General features: G+C 33.7%; 2 protein-coding genes across 4 annotated transcripts in view; one reads left to right on the forward strand and one right to left on the reverse strand.

The window, feature by feature from the left end:
* LOC130898721 (CAD protein) overlaps positions 1-20,693 on the reverse strand; it is a 48,465-nt gene that overhangs the window by 12,729 nt on the left and 15,043 nt on the right. For all 3 annotated transcript variants that reach the window (XM_057808195.1, XM_057808197.1, XM_057808196.1), the window contains exons 7-8: positions 986-1,228; positions 566-857 (exon numbers count right to left, since the gene is read on the reverse strand). In XM_057808195.1, the coding sequence (XP_057664178.1) occupies positions 566-857; positions 986-1,228 (535 nt within the window). The remainder of the gene's footprint in view (positions 1-565; positions 858-985; positions 1,229-20,693) is intronic.
* Positions 3,422-20,495, forward strand: LOC130898722 (uncharacterized). The gene is made up of 4 exons (XM_057808199.1): positions 3,422-3,993; positions 9,089-9,345; positions 16,393-17,756; positions 18,676-20,495. Exons 1-4 carry the CDS (start codon positions 3,731-3,733, stop codon positions 19,066-19,068), a joined length of 2,277 nt encoding a protein of 758 aa, XP_057664182.1. The 5' UTR covers positions 3,422-3,730; the 3' UTR covers positions 19,069-20,495.

Genomic DNA, 20,693 nt, shown 5'->3' on the forward strand with positions numbered 1-20,693 from the left:
GTGTGCACTGCCACCTAACCATTATCCGTAAACGAACATAATCACCACAGTTAAATATAGAGGTTCTCAAATCCCGGCTACACCATTTCAACCATTCCGAAGAATAATTAATGGAAATTTGTTTAAACCCCAGCCCAGTATAGGAATCAATGATCTAAAGATAGAAATCTATGAGTAGACCCCTGTCTAGAGGCCATGGACCTCTGGTAGTTCACCTGGATCACTTTCGAAATCACTGGTCCAATGAAACCATTCTAATATAGTGAGAATCTCCAATATCATTATATGAAATGGGTACTAACTATCTAAAAAATTCTATGAATAAAATTTCACCAAAGGTTCTACGGGCCGTAAAAAACACTTGGGGATCCGCAAGCTTCCTATTTTAAATATTCCATAGGTATTATTTAAAACTCCTCATCAGAAATTAGAAATACTAAATTAGATATTAAATTATTTTAGATTAAATTAAGATTATTACTATTTGTTTTTTATATCTATATCGAGGTTATGAAATTATTGATTTAAAAAAAAGTTTTTAATATAGTTCAAAAATTCTACGTACCGACGAAAAGAGCATAATCGCATCTAGCACCTTCTTTCGCTAGTTTCTTAACCAAAGCAAATGATTCCTCATCAATGATGGCAGGATTGGTATTAGGCATAGCACAAATAAGGGTAATTCCTCCTGCTAAAGCTGCTGCAGTACACGACTGATAATCTTCTTTATGAGTAGCTCCAGGTTCCCTGACGTGTACGTGGGTATCTATGAAACCGGGTAATTTAATTATGTTACGTGAACTAATGCAATCTGTATGAGTTTTCATCGGTGGAGCTTTTCCTATTATTCGAAGAGCCTGAAATGTAAATTTTTGGTATTTGAAAATAAGTCTTCATTATAAACTGTATAAAAGACGGGAAAAGGAATAAGGACCGTTTCGGCTGGCATATAATTGATACGTCAAGGATTTTTGAATAATCTTACCTCTACAAGTAATTTGGCACATTTCACATCAGTAATTAATGGAATGGAATAATCTATGGCTAATCTTCTGGTTCGATAACCGTGAGTCATAAATGACGATACTCGCCTAGCACCTCCGTTTCTCATAGGAAGATTTATAACAAGATCGAATTGTTTTTTAGATAGAAATTCGGCCAAAGGTTTCAGCTCTCCCTGACATATGCTGTCATCTATAGAATCGAACGTCCATTGCACCGATTCAACCTGAAACAGATAATCTCTAATATCTGGTCCCCAAGACAATTATGGTTAATGTTGGGAAAAAAACTTTTGCAATATAACTTTAATACGAGGGTTGTTTGTAAAGTTTTCGAATGCAACCTTAAGAAGGCAGTACACATCACTCAATAAGCTGTGTGACTAACTAAAAAAATACCTTTTTTGCCAAAAATTGATTTTATTCATCAATATAATCTCCTTTAAGAGTAATACAATCATTCCAACGCTTCTCTAACTTCTCAATGCCATGGTTGTAGAAGGATTTGTCTTTTGCATCAAAATAGGCTTCAGATTCAGCAGTTTCTTCTTCATTTGAGTTGAGTTTCTAGCCGGCGAACATTTTTTTTAGATCAGCGAATAGCCAGTAACCACTGGGGGCCAGATAGTTCAATTTAACCATCGTTGCCATCGACTTGTGAATCGGTGCATTGTCTTGGTGAAACAGTGTTTTTTTCTTCGATATATGAGGCCATTTCTACTCGATTTATGCATCCAAATGATCCCAAAACTCTATGTAGAATTCGCTATTGGTTGTCTCTCCCTTTTGGAGAAAGTCTATGAGCTATATTCCATACGGATCCCAAAAATACTGAAGCCATAATCTTCCCAATTGACTGTTGTGCCTTTGGACGTTTCAGACGTGGTTCACCGGCTGCAGTTCACTTAGAAAATGATCGTTTTGATTCCGGAGAGAAGTGATGGATCCATGTTTCATCCATTGTCACATATCGACGTGGTGTATTACGTTTAAAAATGGCTGCTCTGAATCATCGAGACGTTGTTGTTTTTGTTCGACTGTTAGTAAACGCGGCACCCACTTTGAAAAAATCTTTTTCATGGTCAAATGTTCATGCATAATCGTAAACACACTGCCTTCTAATATCCTTACTGCATCAGCAATCGCAAGCAATTACAATTTACAATTAGATATAACTAATTTGTGAACTTTTTGATGTTTTCTGGAATTACTACCTCAATTGGACCTCATCATAATCAGTGTCTGTACGATCACGTTTAAATTGAGGTAAATCAATAACAAATTGTTCTTTTCGATGGAGCAGAGTTCGAATAACACTTTTGAAGCCACTGCTGAGCTTGTACAGTATTTTTTCATTAAGAAACAATGATAAATTAACACACGAAATTGTTTTGAGTCCATTCTTTTGAAAATGAAAATAGTAGCTTCACTTAAATGACTGTCACTTTTCTATGACTAATCGAAATTTTACACATATTCTTTTGAAAGTTGTAACTTCCTAAACGCCATATGGATTTGACAATGGCAGCGCTATCAGTGCGTCACAAGACTTATTGAGTGATGTAATAAGTTCGGAAATGTATATGCCATGCCTTGAGAGATTTTCACTAAAATTTTAGCCATTTTAGACACTTAGGCTAAGCGCATACCTACAAAATGCAAAAAGCGACGATCGCCATTGAAGAAAAAGAAAGTGCTTTTCCATTAGGACGCACATTCTCACACTTCGGAGTTCTGCATCGGTAAAATTGACGAATTGATTGACTATTCATTGTATTCGCAAGATCTGGTCCCTAGCGACTTCATCCAGTGTCCCAACCTTAAAGTTTCTTAAAAGAAGACTAAGTTGGAAAAAAATGTTTTTTATTTGTTAGGTACGAAGTTTTTAAAACAACCCTTGTCCTTGTTTACAATATAATTTTAAATTTAGTCATCCTCAGCATCTATTATTTAAAGTAAAGTAATTGTACAATTTTTATTCAGCTAATTTTTCCTTCTTACTTTCGAAAACCGATTGCGTCACTAGACTATACGAATTTCAGTCTTTAAAAATAATTCAATACCTTGAAACACATGTTTGTGAAAAATTTCAATATTGGATCGCCAACAGTAATATTTCAGATCAATTTGGAAATACCCTGTATAATTTATTTAGTAGTAGTCTTGTACCAGTACAAGATTCCAGATGAAACTTCACCATTCAATTTCAATTTACTCCTAGGTATCTCAACAGACATGCTCCCAGGACATCTCATTCAAGTGATTATTGTATACTTCATCGAAACCAAAAGTCCATACAATCAATATTCAACTTTCCACGAGAGAGTAGTATAAAATTTTCAATTAATCTATGGCTAATTTTTTTCTATTTACACCTTCAATATTTTGTGCGATTTCGAAACGGAAGTGACATGATCTTCATATATCACGCCCTAATCTCGTGGATTTAGGTGCTATTCGAAATCTAGAAAGATTTAATACTTAAAGATTAATCACATCCTATCAAAACAGTGATTCCAGTAATCTTCAAATTGTGGTTCTTATAGCTACTACTATTCAATTTATACATACGTGTAGAAAATCTAATAAATTGTACTTGAAATTTTGAATTGATGTCGAAGTAGATAAACGATATCTGAAACAGTATCATACTGATTGCAGTAGTATCTGATGATAAAAAATTCAACCGCAGTCTTAGCGAGAACTAGAAACAATGCAGTTTGTTTAAAATGGGGGGTAAGCAATCGAAAAAAACGAGCGAACAATCTACGCTAGATCTTCTTAAAATAGTTGGTGACAGTGTACAAAATGTAAATAGTAATGTATATAGTATCGGAAATTTAAATGATAGTGGTAAAAATGGTACCGTGAATTTAAATAAGTTAGATAGACAACATATCGAATACATTAAACAAGATTTACGTGATACACCTGAACTATTTGTATTAAATAACATGATTATGGCTGTGATGTTTTTTGAGGATTATAACAAGTGAGTTTTTCATAATTTTTAATATTTAAAAGAAATTAGAACCAAATATCCTATAAGCGCATGTAATGACATAGGAGGTTACTATTACTCAAGATCTATTAAACGATCTACTGCTGCTTATATCTTAGTGGGACTCTTAGTGGGACCAATGAAGCTTCCCCGGTTTTTCCTCTTTTTAGTAAGTGCTAACGGACCACCCCTAAAGTCGGACTCAAGGATTTTAACATTTGACTGCTGCAACCGAATAAAATAGGTCGCATTCTTATGTATTATGTGGATATTGGGGTATCATATACACTGCGACACAGAGAATCTATTGTGTCCCCTTTTCTTGCTGCGATACTGGGAAACCCAGTGCTTACAGCAGATCTATTAATCCCACTTCTCTAGTCCAGAATGTGGGATGGTTGTAGCTGCCAGAGATCTTCGTCTTCTATTTGGTGTAGTGCTCTGGTAGTGTTTCACATTTCAAGATAATATGGAAAAAGGTTTCGTCCTCTGTACAACAAAATCTGCACTCGGCATTATCTGCTAAGTCTAGCGTCTTCAGGTAACCATTGAGCCGACAGTACCCCGATAGGACTCTTGTGAGTATTCGTAGATTGTTTTTACTTTTACTAGCTGATACCACAGGCTTATCTGCTCCCGTTTAAGCGAGATTTTCAGCTATTTCATTTCCTTTCGCTTCGGTGTAACCCGTAATCCATTGTAGTGTAACTTCATTTTCCTTGCCTAGCTCGTTTAATTTTTCTAGGCAATCCAAAACAAGTTTGGATTCTATGACATTGGAGCTTCAAGTTCTAATGGCTACTTGACTTGGCAATCTTTCAATTGCATAAACTTCTGCTTGGTGCGCTGCCCAGACTTTCAGAGTGTTTGGTCTGGGCCCGTACACTCCTATTCCAGTTCTGTCTGTTGATTTAGGTCCGTTCGTATACCATTTAATGACATTTCTGTTCATTTCTTAAGATCCCATTTATTTCTCTGCTTAGTATCGAGGTAAATTTTTTCTCAAAGCTGAACTTTTTCGATGGATTATCCTGAGGCATATCCCAGGTTTGGTCATTATTTAGAGACGGGTTTTCTTTGGCGATTCCGTCTTTGAACATTGAAGTGATGTTTTTTTGTCACGGTCTCCAATACTATATAGAGAGGTTGAATCACTTCTAGTGCAGTTGTTGGGTGTGATATCACGCCCCGCTTGCACATAAGACAGTCTATGAACCTTCGAGAATGTTTTTCGTGGTATTTAGACTAGTTTTAGTACCCCAAACCACTGTTCCATGTGATGATTGGTCTCATAATTGCCGTGTACATCCACAGTAGGGTTACAACCCCTCTCTGCGAGGTTTCTGCACACCATCAAGGTCAATAAAATGATACTAGCAGTGAGAAGGTTAAACAGCATTAGTTAGAGTTTTATTTTAAGGTGTTAATATACTCTACAACTGCTAATTGATATTGGATATTGTTCTCGACAGATTCTACCTAACAAAATTAGGCGTTGGTGAAATAAATAATCTCTCAAGTCATCGCCAGATACCTAAACTTTGCCACAGATCAATTTCATTAATTTTATGCGCGATGAAGAACTTCATTGTTATGTAGGGCATGGTAAGAAGTTGATACTTTCAAAGAAACCTTTTTTCTCTCTCTCTTTTAGTTCACGTCCATATTTTTATTAGGATAATTCAATGGAAATCAAGTTTTTGTTATGAAGGGGTTCGAATACATTTCTTATTTTCATTTCATAAATCGTGGTTTGAATGATATGTAACCGCTGAAGTTTCTTGCACTTACACTAAAATCTTGTGAAACAGTCATTACGAACGATTTGTAAAAAATTATAAAACAATTAGTGTAGTCACAAGATATAGATCAGGCTATGGAACTTTACGGGAACTGTTCTTCTGGATCAGCTGATTGTGGATCTTAATCCATAACAAGATTCCAATCAGAGATTCTGAACGTCGCAAATTATAATACAGTATTTATTGCCCGAAAAATATAACTCTCTATATAAATAATTATAACGTCGTGTACAAAAATGTTCAAGATTGATATAGCAGAAAGAATATTAAATTAAGTGAATTTTTGGTATATTTTAGCAAACTCAACATGAAATATCAAGCGTAGTATCTCGATGTGATATAGCTGTCTAAAGTGACATTTAATTGTGGCAGTATGTTGACCACCACTTTCATATCTAAATATTTATTCATCAAATACAATCTACTCAATACGGATATTGATAAAAGAGCATAAACGGATTTATCCATACTTCCAAATTCGTTCTCTTCTGGTGTTAGTAACCCGTCTACACAATGTTTTCTAAAGGTATTAAAAGTAGTCCTTCGTGGCGAAAAACTTTCAATTTTTCTTCAGTTCTGCGCCGAATCGACTCATTAATTCAGCTTAGCAAAGCATTTGGTATCTAGTGTGAACCAGTGGATCCATGTTTCGTTTCGAAATGATGCAGAAACAACTTCGGATTGCGCTAAATAACATTGAACAGAGCTATGAGGTGGTTTTGTTTTACGCGGTGCCTAATGTGTCCTTATCCTCCGTAGTACACGTTTACAAGGCATCTTAGAGTGAACTATCAAAAACGTGCGACCACATCGAAAACCGTCAATTACTCAGCATCGTAGGAGAAGAGTTTGGTAGTTTATTAACGACCAGCCGGTTTGACGCTAAAATCCAGGTATCTGGTTACCTCGTGCGCCAGTTCTTTATCGTGTGGAACATATTTTACTTGTCCTCCTGGATTTGTATCTTGGGTAGTTGCGGCTGAAGTTCTTTACGAGGCTTTTTCAAGTATGTAGTGAAAGTGAACACAAAAATTATTAAAAATCTTGTTCGGATCTTGTCTTCGCTGAAGCTGCTAGTTCCTCGAGAACTTCCTCGGCTACAAATTCTCTACACCTGCGCGCATTTCCATTGTTGTTTGTTCCTTGGTCGTCCTTCAATGAGGATGACGGTTTGACATATTACATTTACGCCGGGCTATTTGTCTAATAAAGCTCGAAAAATAATTATATTTTTGCGGTGAAAAAACGCAAACATTTAAGATAGTTGCTTTTACCGTTCAGAAAAATATTTACTCAGTTACAGTAGCTCGTGCCGCTCGTTATAATGAATATTTCTTAATAATTACTCATTCAATCTGAGCAACATTTGGTAGACAAACTTCGAATTTTTTTTACAATATGGCAAGTAATGAATATAATCAATCTTCAATGATGTATCAAATCAAGTATACGATTTCCAATATTATTGGATCATATTTACATATCAAGAGATAATTATGATCACGCGATTGATTATAGGTACGTCTAAGATTTATTGTGTCGATTTAATTTTGCATTAATCTCGCTAATTGAGGTTAAATAAGTACATACAACGAATAAATTGTTACTGAAATCATATCAGATGTGCGTAGCTGCAAGGATAACTACTTGTACTTTAGACCGAGGTACGACCAAAAAGTTTTTTTACTATGATTGTAGACCACATGTTTACTTTTATAAGTCCCCTTGTAACATTGAAATTCAGTACTTTGGATTTCTGATTTTACGCCAGACAAACAAGATGATTTTTCTATGATGTATTATATTGAATCTATGAATCTTCGAAAAGAAAAATTATTTTCTATAAGAGGATCACGTTGAAAACACACTAAAAACACTAAAAGACTGTTTTTGCAAAACAAAATTTTGTTCGATAAAACAACTCAACTTTGTTTTGAAATTTATTAAATGTCCTTTTCATTGTCGCTTTTCGGCAACGGAGCTTAACAATTGGAAATCAAATTCACTAGAATCAGATCTGGAAAATAAACAGAATGGGGTAGCACTCAAAATCTCTGTTCGACGAAAAAAACTATAAAGCTTGCAGCAGTATGAGTATTTTCATGATGCCAATTAATCTCCCACGTAAATTATTTAATTCAAGCTTCCGATATACATCTTCTGATATACTAGTCACTGTTTAGTAGTTCCCCTATAAAGCACCAAACCCTCGATTGCTATTTATGTTCGTAGTGATAGTACTCGTACTATATTATTAACTACACAAAAAGCTTACAAGTGGCGCCATTTCTGGGATTGTAAAGACAGTTTCTAGCAGCAAATCTCGGTTTCTAAAGACAATTGTCGGTTTGCTTTTGTAAGCGACAGTTTCTGAAAAGAAATTACTGCTTGTTTATGTGAAAGACACTCTCTTAAAGCAAATAATTTATCATTTTATGTCAAAGACAATTTCTGAAGACAAATACCGGCTTATTTTTAAACCAAACAGTTTCTAAAGACAATTGACGAATTATTTTTTGTAAAAGAGTGTCTCTAAAGACGAATGGCATATTGTTTCACGTAAAAGATAGACTTTGAAGACAAATGAGGGTTAGTTTTTGTAAAAAACTAGCTTTAAAGGCAATAGACTGATTATTTTATGCGAAAGACAGTTTCTCAAGACAAATAAGGGTTTATTTTTGAAAGAGACATTCTCTAACGGCAAATGACGGCATGTTTTTATAAAAAACTGTCTCAAAAGGCAAATGACAGATTATAATTTGTAAAACAGTTTCTAAAGACAAATGACGGATTATTTTTCGTAAAAGACATCCTCTAAAGGCAAATGATAGATAATACTTTGTTTCTTAAGACAAAAGACAGTTACTTTTTGTAAAAAACTAGCTTTAAAGGCAAGAAACTGATTATTTCATGTGAAAGACAGTTTCCAAAGACAAATAACGGTTTATTTTTGAAAAGAGACAGTCTCTAACGGCAATGACAGATTATTATTTGTAAAAGATAATTTTTAAAGACAAATGACGGTTAGTTTTTGTATAAAAAGGCAAGAGACTGATTATTTTATGTGAAAGACATTTTCTAAAGATAAATAACGCCAAATGACAGATTTTTTTGTAAGGCAGTTTCTAAAGACAAATGCCGGTTTATAACTGATAGTCTCTAAAGACAAATTACCATTTGTTTTTGTAAAAGACTGTCTGGAAAGACGAATTACATATTTCTTTTGCCAAAAGTCTCCAAATGTATAGTGAATTCTTACTATATCTATTGAAATTTTGTTGCAGATGTAAAGACAACTTGTTACAAAATAAATTGAGAAATCCAGAAGATTTCATAACGCCTGATGATATGTTTGAAATTGTCAACGAGAATACGATATTTCGTCCTCACCATGGTCCAAAAAAATTTGAATCTGAGCCTTTGATTCCCAAAAGAATATTTATGCCCAACAATACAGTAAGGGTATTAGGATCAACAGAAGATGCAGTAGAAGAAAATAATGATGAAGCCGTCGTTAGAATAGAAGAATCTCAAAGAAAAGGTACTACTTTCGATTACTGTACATAGTGGATCACAAAAAACAGTTCAATACATTATTTTTCATTTTTTACTTCTAATCCATGCAGTGCGATGTTCTTTTTATTTTAGTCTTTTTACTTAACTAACACTCTTGTTACGTTTACCTACATCCATCAATATACCTCTTTTATCACTCACACTTCACTATTTCACGAAGGATCATGCTTTATATCTCTACCAGAGGATACTATCAACTATACAAAAACAAACATTGAAACGTTCGAACCCTTGGACGAATCTTGTTTTATGCACCATTACTAATAGGTAGCTGATTCTATACAAAAAGGCTTCGAATGGTCCATAAAATATCAGAATATCTTCAAAAGGTACCCTCAGTGAAAATCAGGATCATAGACGAGAGAAAAAACAAGACATTTGAGAGAAAGAAGCTAGCGTTTAACAATTTTATGTTTGTGACGATATTATTCATGATAATCTTATTTGCCCGTCAGCTTAGAGCTAGTATCACTTATCTATCGTCAATGGCAAGTATTCAGTATCATAGCCTTTGGTAGTCCCAGTTCTGAGATGGCGACATCGTGAACTTGGTCAGATTCTCCTTCACTTTTTAACAACCACGACAGTGTCATATTATTCGTCATCTGATGAAGTTGATTATGTGACTATGTCGGCGCAGACAGTGGCTAACACACTACAAGCAGATGTTAAATATTGAATGATTTCTGATTTTGTCGGGTTTCTTAGTCACGTTTTTCTTGTAGTTGTTAATGTTGATTATTTGGTCTTGAATAGTCTTCATGAAGTTCTTGGTCACTGGAAATAAAGTATTCCTCTAGTAAGTCATCTATTTAATGCTTTCTCAATATGCAGCTGGTGGAAGTCGTGATGAAGTCGGCTGTGCCATTATTTTTGCGACCAAGTTCAACTTGAGGTGGGCTTCAGATGATTCAGACGAATCCATATCCGCCTCGGAAGTAGTCCGATGTACGTCTGAGCTTTCTGATTTCTCCTCAAAGATTTCATGTAGTTTCAATATGTGACGGGAATGTAGAATGAGAAGACCAAATAACTCCTTCTTTATGGTTTAATGTTTAGATGACTTTGATTGGTTTAGGTCTTTGTTCTTGGAAGTCAATCGAGAATCGACGCGGTATATCAAGAAGATGATTGATGTGACACTTATTCGCTTCGTATTTATGTTTGGTTTGTAAAAATACATCATAACTGTGAATTTAAGTTTCTGAAACGAAATATTTCAAGGCACAATGCTCCAACCTCGAACTGTAGGTTCTTATCTTGAAACTATATTAAAAAAAGATTCAATCTGTTATCATTTAAAAACAATCTATATCACGACAAGCAAGGTACTTCAGTTACTTTATGTACGAGGCGACGACGCCACAAACTTAAAAAAATATTCATTTTATTTATATGAGATTTTTGCTACTCAGTTATCATATTTCTTAGAACAACAATGATAAAGAGGTTTATAAAATGCACAGTTATTGTTCATTAATGATGTTTCCGATTTTTATGCTACCGTGATTTTTATTTTTTCAACCAATCTATACCGAGTGTTTCGGGACTTGATGCAAAAAATTCGGGAGTGAGTAGATGCCATGAAAATGATGCTGTGACATAAAAAATACTCATACGACCCATCGTTTCTGAGATATAGGTCTTAGAACTTATATTTAAGTATATCTTCTAAATTATACATTCGAACATCATAAATTTTTAATAGATGATTACGTATGTCCATGTAGTGTGTTTGACGAAATAAATAATTCTACACTACTATCTGAAGGCGAGGGACAATCTTTACAATCTAAAGATAGCAAAATGATTTTTCAATCGATGTAACAAAAAGGTACTCCTTGTTTAACTGGTAAACGTTTATGGTTTAGGAGATATGGAGATTTATAGATCGTTGTACATGTCAAGGAAACCATTCGCCATAAAAAGACATTCTGAAGAAAATTATCATAAATTGTAATTATCTATTCAAAATACTTGTAGGAGGTATTAAAACACAATCAAACATTTCTTGGACAAACTAATGATTGAAAAAATAAACATTTGTACTAAATAATATCGAAGATGGAATAAGGAAAAAATTGAAAGAGATTAATAATTATCTTTCATGTAATAGGATATTGTTTAATAAGCTATTTCATGATATTCAAACAGAAATTGCAAGCGACTTAATTTGTTGATGTCAGTTTGCATCGTTTCAAAACCTGTTATCAATAATTTTTACATCGTATTTAAGTTTCAATATGGTACATGGCATGTACAACGATCTAAACCATAACTTTTATCAAGTTAAGCAAAGAATGCAGTTTTGTTAAAATATCGATAGAAAAATCCATATTTGCTATCTTTAGATTGTACAAGTTGTCCCTGTAAAAGTTACGGATTGTTAACCATTTGAAATGAGCCGCCCTGGGCCTTAAGATAGTAGTTTAGAACTATTTATTCTGTCAAACAAACTACTTGGACCCCGAAAAATCCTGTATATTAAAAAAAATTATAAAAATCTAATGGCATCTCTTCCCGATTCAAAATCACTCAACTTATGGCCTCCTTAAGTTATACTTAACACGACTCTTTTCTCCATCATTTTCCATGTACTTATAGGTTTCTTCTTTCATATCTGAGTAAATCAAGCTCTTCCATTTGAGATATGAGTGAATTGGTTGAATTTGAGGAGAATTAAGCGCGGACATCTAACATGATAACTGGTTTTTTGACAGTGCCCCGATACGTTTTGTATCAATCCCTTTGACGACAAATTTATTTAGTGATTTCATGACAAAGCTATAATTATCCACATAGTCATCACTGGGAGGCAGTTGTTCATTTTAATTTCAACAAGAGACCCAGAAACCAAATGAATTGAATGGACTCCATACAATTCAAATCCAACAATCGAGGATCTTTCAAACAACCTTAACCAATTTGGTCGATCAATTTGCAGTAAAGTGGAAAAATAAGTAGTGCTTTAATCTTTTAGAAAAAAAAAACAAAGCCAATCAATGCGTTACATGCTACTTTATGCTTCAACAGCGTTTTACAGAATCGTATTTTGATGGCTTGATTACTGGAGAGAGAGAGATAAAAAAAGTGGGTATTATATGACGATTCAAAGCGTAAAAGGTAGTGACCAAATTACCACGTAGTAGTACAAAGCCGAGCTTGCCTCCAATCTTTGTTCGAATAGTATTCGGAGACTTTTGAAAATATTGTACCCTCAGGTTTCGATTTATTCCAATCGCTACATTTTCTTAGTAGGAAATAATATTTTACTCAAAAATAAATTGATTTTTTTTTGGTTCGGCATTGAAAATCAGCGCACTAGTTGGCAAAATGTGTTGATAACGAAGATGATAACATTATTGATTAAAAATAAACACTTGTTGAAAATTTATCCGTTTGAATTTAAATTAAGTAAACGACATTACATTCCATTCCCCCTTTGTAAATGTAATGTTATTATAGATAGAAAAACAAAGTATTTCTTCCATTTCATTTGCTAATAAATAAGTACCAACAAAATAATATTCGTCATAATTGTAATTGAACTTTATTGAAATTATAAAAATCATAATTATCTAAATCACTTTTTTACGTTTCAAGGAAAGATAAATTTGCTTTATTTTTATAATATAATGCTCTGATATCAATCTAATATCTTCTGATGTAACTGAGATATTTATCGAAGTAAAATTTCTTATATTGATTCTTTTTATAACCCAATAAAACAACTTTCTGTAAATATTTTTCCATTATTAAAATAAAAAAAATTGAAGTTCAAAGAAAACAGATTTTAAAGGGGAGCAACCCAAAAATTTTTGGAGATAAAGTAGAAGAATTTAATCACACACCGCAAATAAAAATTACTAATAATGTTACTCATTTTTGTTTATCATGAATTTACACAGATTTCTCATAAAAAGTTGTAACAGTTTTTGAAGTTAGTTATTAGTTATTAGTTAGATTTTAGTTATATAACTATGTAACAATAAAACTCAAATATCGTACGTCTTTGTTCTTCATTCAGCTTGTAGCATTCTAGGACGGTTTGCTTTTGAATCTACTTCCCAATTTTTCTTGTCAGATAGTCCCAATTTCTATCTTTTTTTAGGCTTACATAACACATCATCCAATAAGCTGTGTAAAAAACTAAGAAAAACACAATTTTTGGCAAAAATCGATTTTATTCATCTATATAATCTCTTTCAAGACCAATACAATCATTTCAACGCTTCTCGATGCCATGCTCGTAGAAGGATTCAGTTTCAGCAATTGCTTCTTCATTTGAATTGATTTTCTTACTCTAGAACATTTTTTTGAGATCATCAGCGAATAGCCAGTAGTCACTGAGGGGCCCGGTCTGGACTATACGGTGGATGGGGAAGCAATTCGAAGTGTAATTCGTTTAATTTAACCATCGTGCCATCGACTTGTGACTCGGTGCATTGTCTTGGTGAAACGGTGGTTTTTTCTTCGACTCTCCCTTCTGGAGAGAATATTCCATGCGCATCCCACAATACTGAAGCCATAACCCTCCCAGCTGACTGATGTGCCTTTGAATGCTTCGAACGTGGTTCACCGGCTGCAGTTCACTCAGATGATGATAATTTTGATTCCGGAGAGAAGTGATGGATCCATGTTTCGTCCATTGTCTTTCTCATGGTCAAATGTTCATGCATAATTATAAACACAAAGCCTTCTGATATTTTTACAGGCTCAGCTATCTCACGTAGTTTCAATTTACGATTAGATATAACCAATTTGTAGACTATTTTGATGTTTTCTGGAATAACCACTTCAATTGGACGACCAGAACGTTCACCCCATCATCGGTGTCTGTACGACCACGTTTAAATTCAGCAGTCACTTTTTATCACATAATCGAAATGTCATTAAATTTCACACATATTCTTTTGAAAGTTGGTACTTCATAAACGTCATATGATAATAGCAGCACCATATGTGTGTCAGTCATACGACTTATTGCGAGTTCTGTTCGTTCTCTATTTTCATCATAGGAATCATCTATTCGAACAACTGAATTTTCTATTCTTTATGTCCCCACAGATTTTTGTACATCTGTAAAATCCAAAACCAGCACACCTCCTCCATTAACTTCATTCTTTCAGATTTTCTTTCCGAATCCGCATCATTATTGTGGCTCTCGTAATTTCCGCTAATTTCTTCGATTTGTATGTAATGAAGACAGATTGCATTCTACAAATTTATCCTAGAATCGTCTGCAACAATGGATTGTGCAATATTTTCAAGTTCGGAAATATCTGAAATTATTGTGACATCATGGTTCCATTAATAAATTCTTTTATCATTTATCACAATTTTTAGTTGACTCTAGTAGCTCTGGATTATTATTTATTTCATTCGTATCATTTCTCAAGTATCTACTGTTTAATGAAGGGGGCATGAGGTTTATCTGAAAAAACTAAAACTTAAATGTTAGTCACTTATTTCACAAAATTTATGCTTGAAAAAAGTAAAAAGTGTGAGACTCTTCATTCAAAGTGAATATGAATAAATGAAAAATGTGTATCTCCACATGAAAATATATTAATAACTTAATATTATGATTTAAAAGTAAATTTTCATACTTACCTATAGATGAATAAAAAAACAAAAAGTAGTTTTTGAAATCACTTCTTCAAAAACAAGACAAGATTTTGCAGACGCCGCACAGCAGTTTGACCTTACTTATACTATTCTTTCAATACTCTTTAAAATCGTAATTTGAACAAAAAAGAGATACATACTTTAATAAGTTGTATCTACACAATTCAGTCATCAGAGAACATTGAAATCGAAATTTAAAAGAAAACATTAAGTTACGCACATTTCTGGTTTCACCGACGATATCCCCGAGAATGTAACGTAAAAACTCGAAACTTCTACCCTCCTTAACAGGGATATATATTTCTTAATTTTTTTTCAAACCAGCCTACATACATTGAAGAGCAGCCTCGTACAATTATTTTAATTAAAAGTTTTCTGGTGGCCACATCGATCACCTGATTTAGGTCCTTGGGAATTCATGTTTTTAATCCAAATATTCGAAGATCATTATATTTTCAGCATTTGGAATGTTTCATAAAAAATGTGGTAAATTATTCAATTAAAAACAAATTAAGAGGATTAGTTTTCTTCAGTCTATTGCGCTTGGTTAGGGATATTTTTATCCCCACGTTGAATCCATAACTGGAAGCCTCTTTTCGAAAATATTTTCTTTGTAGAACATTTCTTATTTTCGTCTCTATGTAATCGCTTTTCGCCGAGATAATGTCCAATGAAATGACTACCATTTGACACGCGGAATTGCGAAAAACTTTGGTTTTCTTGTTTTCCTGAGGTATCTCGAAATTTAAAAAAAAACCTTGAATTTTAATATCAGAAAATGTTATCATACCTAATTTTTTGACATATTTTTCTTCCTGTCCAAAGGAAACGCACATGTAATGAATTATTTCGAGGTATAAATTCCATTTATAACGGAATCAGTTTTCCGCAATTTTCGCGGCTTTCTCAAAAAAATTTGGGCTGACCAACTCGAAATTCGAGATCCTGGGACCAAAAGTGCAATTGGCGAGATTTAAGGTGTTAAATAGTAACGCATTTCGCTTATTTTTTGGCCAGGTATCACAAATAATCAATGGAGATCACATCACATCATTTGAATTTACTATCCAACATTCTTTTGATCAGCTTTAACCGGTTCTGTAATAATTTTTCCACGTAAAAATAGTCAACACCAGAAATTCATTTTCTTTATATCAACCCCTTGTATTTTAATAGTAAAATAAGTTTTTAATAGTAACTGATGTCATTTCTGCATGCATCAGTGACAATTTCAAAATGTCTATCTTCGCAACGAGTAGACGAAATTTCGAAAAGATAAAAGTCATGAAAAAAATTGGGTGTTTCGTAATTCAGGTTTTACTGGTTGCAAATATTTTTTTCAAATCATGTTTTTACTAAATATAATACATTGTATCTTTTTCAGGTTACATCAAATTAAGGGAACTGAAAAAAACAAACATTAGAGATAGTGGTTCTCCTATACTTCCTTTAGATTCAATAGAAAGCAATTCTAGGAGTTCCTCCGCTTCTTCAGAAACGGCATACACGACTATTTCGAATCTTAAAACTCCCAAACCCATGGATATAAATGCAGCTCTAGAAAAACAAGCTTCACAATCGACTGCTTTTCCTAGATCCTGTTTTTCTTACCGAAAAATTAAGAAGATTTCTTGGGATCCCGATGAACTTAAAGGTGAAAATATATCTGAAGATGACTTATTTGAAATAGTGTCATACATAAATTCGAAAAACTTTATGACGCATATTCAGAATGAACCAATTTTAAACGAAGTCGCCTCAAAATTAGGTGTCGATTTAGAAGACATATGCGAAGCAAAAGTGATTCAAGAAAAAATTTATTGTAACGTTAGTATAGAAGAAAAATACATCCCGTGCGAAATAATGCCTTGTATTAAAGCAAAATGGCCTTTGGAGCAAACCTTAACTTTTCTCAGTAAAGGAGAACGCGATGCCGAACCGAGGCAAAGATTTGTTTTCCCAACATCGTATATGATTGAAGAAATTAAAACTTTAGATTGTGTCTTATTACCTAAAGGATACATAGAAACAAAAGGGAAACGCAACGACGTGGATATATCATGGGAATTATGCTTTCCACAAGCACAAAAATATTTAGAAACGTGCATGTCACATTCGCAAATCAAAAGTTTGTTACTTCTCATAACTCTTCACAAGACTTTTATCGAACCTAAAACTAAACATTTAGGGTTGACGGTGGATCATATTCGAAATTTTCTACTTTTAGAATGCGAATCAAATTGTAGTGATTGGCCTGAACATAGATTGGGTAGTAAACTAATTAAAGTTATTAAAAGACTGAATAGTCACCTCTCCAAAGCTCATCCACACATTCCCGACTTCTTCGTTTCCGGTAAAAATATACTCAACGACGTAGCAAATAGAGAAATTAGAAAATCTCATAAGGTTTTAGATGAAATTCTACAAGCACCTGTTATGCACTTTATGATTGCCCTGAGAAATATTCGATACACCAACGGCAAAACCTTTTATCCTCCTCTAAATTTTAAAAATCTCTACGATATTTTAGTAAAAACTGGCATAGAACACTCCAATCCACAACTCGTTGCTAAAACCATCAAAAAACCAAAATATTCCGATCCCGAAATGACATTTTTAATGTTCAAAGACGCTAAAAAGAGGAGAACAATTTTAAAACAAAGGATTGAGCAAGAGGAAATGGAAGAGAGGAGGAAAAAAGAAGCGGAGGATAAGCGAAGGGGATCTATTGACTCGATAAACGTCGAAGTAAGTATTTAATTCTATTAAAAATGCTATTTCATATTAAAGAATCTGGAAACTTAACTTGAAACTTTAGGGCTTTTAAGGCTTGCCCAGGAGCTCAATGTAAGGGTTGTGTTGACGTGGTCTGCAGTTTCTTCCTCCTTCATGCATCATGGGTATTTCAGATCGTCCGTTATACCTATAGCAAGGAGGTGGCGTTTTACATAATCGTGCCAGAAGACATTTGTGTCGTGCCAGGCGTTTACATACATTTCTGCAGAGTTTGTAGTTAGAGCGTATTGCTTAGAGATAGAGATAGAGTACAAGCTATACTAAGAATGGTTTTTTGACACATTGGTGTTTTTGATGCTTCCAGTCTGCGATAGAATGAGCCACATCGTACCCATAATTAATAAACTAAATTTGGTTTCCGATTTCCTTACGAATATAAATCTTTTCATAGAGATCCAATTTGAAGAGGTTATAGTATAAGGTTGTAGATGATATGATGATCCTGTTCCATTAGAAACCAATTTATTCAATGTCATGATGACGTTAAAGCGACTGATATCGAGGCAATAACTTATTTTTAGAACTCTTTCATCTGCTCTATCGCATTCCTCGAAGTTAAATTCTTTTATATAACTATTATTTTTATACTTTGTGTTGATGGAAAATAATTTTTATTCTGCGTATTGGTTCGTTTCTTTGTTATTCCTTTTTTAATCGGTCCAATAATATAGAATAATTGTCAGTAATAATTATTTTTCCCGGTTTCATTTAGTCTGCAGTAAAAAATATTTGAAAGGTGGTCCTTTATAGGAAAAATATGAAATTGTTATTTGTGGCGACCTCTATCCGTCAGACCGGGGAGTTACATTTTATGACCATGTTGATTTATCAAATATTAAATGTTTATATTAAGTTGCTGTTTTTTTTTCAGTGGACATGTGAAAAAGATTTTGACATACACAAGAAAAGAGCCTTGATACTATTTTTCATAAACACCTTCCTGGGCATAGCAAAAAAAGGTTTGAAGTTGTCGAAGATGAGGGCGAAATTTTATCTTAAACAAGCGTATTATTTAGCGAAAATTTTAGAAGAACAGTGTCCAGCGTTCACCGACGACGTGAAAGATCATTTGAAAACCATAAATGAACTGGAAAAACAATGTGTTAGTAATTACGGACATAAGGAAGACTTAAATAGTATAAGACCATTTAACAAAAAAGTACCAATAACAAATATCACGAATACTAAAAAGATTACTGCTATTAATGAGGGTAAGACAAGGAAAAGTGTAACATTTATAGAAAATCACAAAAAATCAACGTGACTAACCTCAACTTTAAAATTCATTGAATACAAACTTTTGAAAAGTAGCACTGTTCACAAGTATACCGAGTTGTAGTCAAAACCGACTAGTCGTAACCAAATCATACGAACCAATTCAAAATTTTATTTTACCGAGAACAATCTTAGTTTACCCAGTTGCGTCGTGGATTTCTCTCCTTTCAATCAAGATAGTTTTGGCATGACTAGCTTGGCCAAGAGATCAGATTCATTCACCAGCTGGGTGCAACTCAAATCATTCATTCTCCAACTATTTTCCATTGTTGGCGACGAGATTAGGATGCTTTTCTATCCAACAACTCTTGTATCCATCAAGCTCTCTAAGTGTAAAAGAGTCCAGACAATAATTCATCTGGGAATTCAAGACGTTCATTCGGCTCTATTACTGAAAAATTTGGATAGCTAATGATGTGGCACACCAACCGCTTGGAACCGAAGAAATTTTTGACGTGAATGTGATGTTATTCTACTAAGTAAGAAAGCACGTATACCATCAAGCGCTAGTTTTTAAGTATTCGTTTCCCCAATAGCTACCACAAGGTTTGCGACGTGATTGGGATGTTGTTCTACCCAATAGCTAAGCACGTCGTTCACGTGTTTGTTTCCCCAAAGAGAAAAAGAGAACCCAGACAAGAACTCATCTGGGAATCGGAAACTTTTGGTAATTCTGCGCTATAAGAAAATTTTAGTAATTCAACTCTATGGTTGAGATAGATTCAGGTAGCAATTTGAAGCGCCACAACAATTGGTTGATTAGCCAAGAAACATGCCACAGAAAATGTCCTGTGGTATTTCGCTGAATGCTGATGACCGTTTCATGGTCCTCCCCGATATCAGAAGATGGTGCGCCGGTTGGCAACGTCATCAAGCTTACACCCCCTGATATTTAAGATATTTTGTTGGCCATATCTACCGGGTGGAAGACTATTATAAATAACAGTTCCAGTGAATGAAGTTATGTCCAATTGTAGATGTTTAGCATTAGTCAGTGATGCGCGATAGTAGGTTTTGAGTAAAATACAAAAATAAATTGTGTATACGTGTGTGCAGATCACGTGTTCTCATACAATCCACCCGTAAGGTCACAATTTCACTATTGCTTTTTGTCATTTATGTCACACTATTTTGTAATAATGAAAAAACAAGAACTATTAGGTAGATAAGGCGTTGACTCAGGAACACGGAACTAAAAATGACGTTTCGAATGAATCCAGAATAACCATTTTGAAAGTGTGTATGAACTATCTCGGAATCAAAATCATGAACGAAACTAATTTTTTGAAATATTTCACATCTTACAAGTTGTAAAATTGGTCATTTTTTTAGTTTTTTTTTAACAATAATAATTCGATCATTTTCATTTTGTTGTAAATATGTTATCATTTTCATTAATATAATCTTTTTCTACGATATTTTGTTTCTGTTTATTACACAATCCTTCAGTGATGAAACTTATTATATTTTGTATTATACTAAAATTGCCATTAATATTTTTGGATATGGCAACACTGTCATTAATATTTGTAGTCAAAACTCAATCTTTTAGAACATAACCTAACTATAATAAGTGCAGTTCTTAGTAAACACTATCGTCCATTATTCAACATT

Source organism: Diorhabda carinulata, chromosome 10 (assembly GCF_026250575.1).
Source record: "Diorhabda carinulata isolate Delta chromosome 10, icDioCari1.1, whole genome shotgun sequence".
Lineage (NCBI taxonomy): Eukaryota > Metazoa > Arthropoda > Insecta > Coleoptera > Chrysomelidae > Diorhabda > Diorhabda carinulata.